General features: G+C 38.0%; 1 protein-coding gene across 1 annotated transcript in view; it reads right to left on the bottom strand.

Annotated features, from left to right (window-relative positions):
• The window catches only part of mcf2lb (mcf.2 cell line derived transforming sequence-like b), a gene marked incomplete in the record, with an annotated part of 40,740 nt that extends 36,978 nt beyond the window's left edge, over positions 1–3,762 (bottom strand). Inside the window, 1 exon segment of the mRNA XM_014011691.1 lies at positions 3,243–3,762. Coding sequence (XP_013867145.1) covers positions 3,243–3,747 — 505 coding nt within the window.
• Between the last annotated feature and the right edge of the window lie 950 nt (positions 3,763–4,712).

The following is a 4,712-nucleotide window of genomic DNA, read 5'->3' as shown; positions in this document are numbered from 1 at the left end:
GGGGAAAGGGAGGTCTGGGCCTCCCTTCTGAAGCTGCTGCCCCCGCGACCCGACCCCGGATAGGCGGAAGAAAATGGATGGATGGATGGATGGATAAATTTCATAATTTGACCAGTGGATTTCATCATGACGCACTAACCAAAAGTTCATAGCAAAAAACATTTTTTTATTTCAGATTACCTATTGTAAAGAGAGTCCTTCAGTTGTAACTTGGTTTATTACCTTTTATTATTATTTAGTTAAAGGATTAAATACACATTTGAGTTCATTGTTAAACAACTGGCAGATACAATGAGAAGTTTTCCTGGAAAGGCCTTGAAAAACTAAAAAAAAAAACAACAACAACATGATTTATTGCAGTCTTTTGCAACATTGATATCATTTAAATGGTAAATTTTCAATAAATTGTTCTCACAGCTGGTAATGAATATGATAATATTAAAAATAATAATAGAAGGGAAACAATGCCTATCATCACAGAAGCTTATTTTACTTACACAGGTGAGATTTAATTTTGTGTGTTTTCATAAAAACTCATGAAGAAAATCTAATTTGTACCACCAGTTCATTTAAAATCTATGAATTAATTATTTAAACTCGACAACATCTGTCATTAACAGGTATTGATCAGGAACTGATGATGACTGATATTTCTCTGTATGCTAATAGAAGCTCAGCTTATTTTCCTCTTTCCTTTCAAACTAAATTAAAGCAACCATGCCCACACAGAAACAAACCAGACAAGTGAAAATCAATAAAAACAATATTGGTTATATCATCTCCAGTGTTTGGACACAAAGCTTCACAGCGCTCACAGGCTCTCTCATGCTCCTCCTATATATGAGGTTACAAAGAGACCTCCATCAGTTTCAGCTCCCTGACATGATATCACTGTCACAGTCAGGCCACACCCTTCCTCCAGAAACTCCCACGCATATCACAAGCAAACCCAAACCCTTCAATCAGACCAGAAAAAGGTGATTCTGTTACTGAAAAACCTGCTCACCAATGTCCAATTTCACCCTCCGGCCCTTAACATAGTCACTGTGTTCAATCATCACCCTTAACCCGTGGAAAACTCTTTTTACTACACTTCACAGAACTGGAAAAACCCCTCAGGTGATCTCTGTAAAACGAGCTGGTTTCGGCTGGTGCATCCCAAAATGTAAATTTTATAAAATAAAAATGTGCAGGACCAAGGCTATAATAACCTAAAAAGATGAAACTCAGAGATAAATCCAGTGCTTATTTTAATCATATTTACTGTTGTAGTTCACATAAGGGAGACATAAAACATTAGTAATATCTGCTAATTTTATATTAAGACAATCATGCATTGTTGTGATGTTAATATATTGAGCTTGTTATTTATTACAAGTGAACACTTAAAAAACCCCTGAACAAACACACACACCACCTGCTGGTGCGAACATTAATGTGCTTACAAAAGCTTAACAATAAAGATTAGTGCTCACTCACGCTCACGTTTACGGCTGAGGAGTCAAACGTTAGTAGGTCACAGTCACACACCTGCCGCTACTGACACAGATTAACCAGGACTAAAACATACGTTCCCTAAACACCAAAACACAATAGTCTGTATAAATTCTGTTTCATGTTTTGCTAAATAAATAGTTCAGGTTTATTTTAAGTGGTGGTTTGTAGAGTTTACTAGTTATCACGCAGAAATCACTCAGAGCATCATCAGTTTGGAAAAGAAGATTTTTGGAAGTGTTCCTCCTTAGTGTTTCATGCAAATTCTGTTTTCTAACCCTTTACATTACTGTCACTTTGTATCAATCTGGTATTTATGCAAATGTTTTGTTCATGTACACCAAAGAACAAGCTGACGGCAGTCTGTTCCCAGTAATGATCTAGGGGTGGGCAATCCTGGTCCTCGAGGGCTGCCCGCAGCCCTGCATATTTTACTTGTTTCTCTGCTCCAACACACCTAATTTGAATGACTGAGTGATTAACAGGCTTCTGCAGAACTTGTAGGAAGTAATTCAATGACTGAATCAGGTGTGTTGGAGCAGGGAAAAAAGGACCAGGATTGCCCATCTTTGATCTAGATAATACTTCATATTAAACAGGTTACTGTATATTCAGCAACATGGTGAARATATTCAGTCAGAGTAACTTTCTGATAAAAAAAAGACCTTCAATAGAAGAGCATTTCCTTTACAGGCCACTCCCTTGGACTGGTACTGAAACAAAACTTTAGGGCAACTTTGTCTTCAGTTTAAATAACTATAAACTTTTATGTAACTTATCTTTTTTAAATAGAAGTGAGTGCATAGTTTCATAACCAGAATTTGCATGAACCATTGTGGTCTAGGTTTCACTTTAGCAAGCAGTTCCCACTGAGAAATATCAGCCTGATATTCCACTGCAGGTATTATACTGATTACTGATAAGGACTCAATAGAGCCTCACATCAAACATTTTAACTACAGCTTTGCATTTACAACCAGTCAAGCTGCACTTTTTGGGAAGATGCTCATCACTCTGGTTAGGAGTCTTTGGTTTATCTGGGTTATAGTGTCCTTTAATGGTCTGAAATTTTTGCATGAAATTACAGCATCTTATCTGTCATCCTGACATTTGAAATAAAAACTGGGGTAAGTTTTTGTCAGTGTTTGCAAAGTATCAAAATATATTAAATTTAAATGTCAAAACCAAGTAAAACCAAATTACTGTATTACATAATTAGTAGAAGGGACAGCAAAAAAAAAAAAAAAAAAAAAATAGCGCAGAAGGGAAGAATTAACTGGGTGTGGGCATGAACGATGAAAAGGAGGAGAGATGAAAGTGGTGAGTAGTGAGCGGTAAGTTCAAGCTATATGAAAGAACACAAAGGGTGAGAGAGTTGAGGTTGCAGAACTGTGTATATCTAGAAAATTGTAAAATAAGGTATAGGCTTAAACTAAATTTAAAGAGAAAGATAAATGATGCAAATGACTAATTTAATCATATATTAAATAATACATCTACTATAAACCATGGATTTACATATAATGTTTACTTCCATAATGAAAATGTATACATGGGTAAAAAAAAGGCTTGAAAATTGGACAGACGTACATATTTTAATCTTACCTGAAGTTGAGAAAAAGAAAAAGAGCAAATCAGAATTAAGTGTGGATTTTATAAGGCCACTGTTCCTGTTTTTAACAGATTAGAGAAATAAATCATTAAGAGGACTGAACGAACCTAAAAATGATAAAACATCAGACACCCACCACAGATCCAGTGACAGCRACACGAGAATCTGTAGAAGCTCTCAACCTCCTGAAGAGAAATGCGAACATGATGACACTCGGCCCCGTCTCCAGGACCCAAACACAAACCCTGTTCTTCATCCAACTTTTTSTCTTTGGTCTCCTCAGTCTCATCATCCATCTGTACACTTTCTTTTGGCTCAGTCTCTTTATTTTCTTCTGACACAGCAATATCATCTCCAGCTTGGCTCCTTTCATCTCCTCCCGGACTCTCCTCTGTTTTATCTTTACCAGTCAGCTGAAATGCTGCAGGTTCTGTAAAGGCAAACAAACCCAGCTCCTTCCTGTCTGATTCCACAGCCTTCTCTTCTGTTCCAGGCAGCTCTAAGTTGGCTTTTATGCTACATCCAACAAACTCAGCTTCCTCATCCATGAAGAAGCCCAAATCTTCCACCAGCTCTCCTCCCATCCTTCTGTCCCATGTTCCTCCTTGTCTCCTCCTCCTCTTCTGCCACATTTGCTCCATGAAGGCTGGCAGAACTATCACAAGAGCAACTTCCCTCTCATGCTGACTTCACCTGCTGCCAGGCTGCAGGTGCTCCACAGCCTGCAGACATCACTTACTGAAACGACTTCCTATTTCAACCTCAGGTTACCTTCCCTGTAAACAAAAGCCACAGTGTAAAGCTCTGCCTGACCCTCCCTTCTATCAGTCTCAGTCTCCTGAAAGGACAATACAACCTGCCATGAGTCTTGTCTCTAAAAGCATCCAGTCGTGACAGTTTATAACCAATGACAAACAGGAAAATAAAACAAAAAACAAAAAACAGAAAACAACATGCCAGGTAAGATATGCTAAACTATTCTGCATTTACCTAAGCCAGAACAACCTGTGATTCCCATCTGGCTTATCTCAGGAAATGTGCACAAAGCTCCCATTCTGACCAACCCATTCAAACACTGCCCGAGTCTCCATTTAACCATTCACTGTCTGTGGATTGAAAGATTCTGTTCCCCTTTGCTCCACTTGAAAGACCCCATTCTCACAAACTTTCTGAAAGACCCAATTCTTAGGAGACCCCTCAAASAAAGACACTGTTTCTTGACAGAATGTGACAATTTAGATTCAATTTCAAAAAGCTCTAAAAAACCCACTTCATTCAAGGCAAGTTAAACACTATTCTGTGTCCTTCAGTCACATCATTATCTAGTAAAAGAAGGTCAGCGTTGCTCAGAGGYTCAGTAATGTTTTTATAGTGGGAGAATGGGAATAAAACTTGTGAGGGGTTTGTTGCAGGTCCTTGCAGGACATGGTGGTCAACATTAGGGCTGCCACAAACRATTATTTTAATAATCGATTAATCACCGATTATTTATTCGATTAGTCGACTAATCGGATCATTCGTTAATTGAATATAAAACATACAGCTTATCGCGTCAGAATGCAGCTGCTATTATATAACCATGGTTAGATTTTAGCTATATGCTAAC

The sequence above is a fragment of the Austrofundulus limnaeus genome, unplaced genomic scaffold, assembly GCF_001266775.1.
Source record: "Austrofundulus limnaeus strain Quisiro unplaced genomic scaffold, Austrofundulus_limnaeus-1.0 Scaffold83, whole genome shotgun sequence".
NCBI lineage: Eukaryota > Metazoa > Chordata > Actinopteri > Cyprinodontiformes > Rivulidae > Austrofundulus > Austrofundulus limnaeus.
The sequence above is the reverse complement of the archived record's forward strand: the minus strand, read 5'-3'. Positions and strand labels throughout refer to the sequence as shown.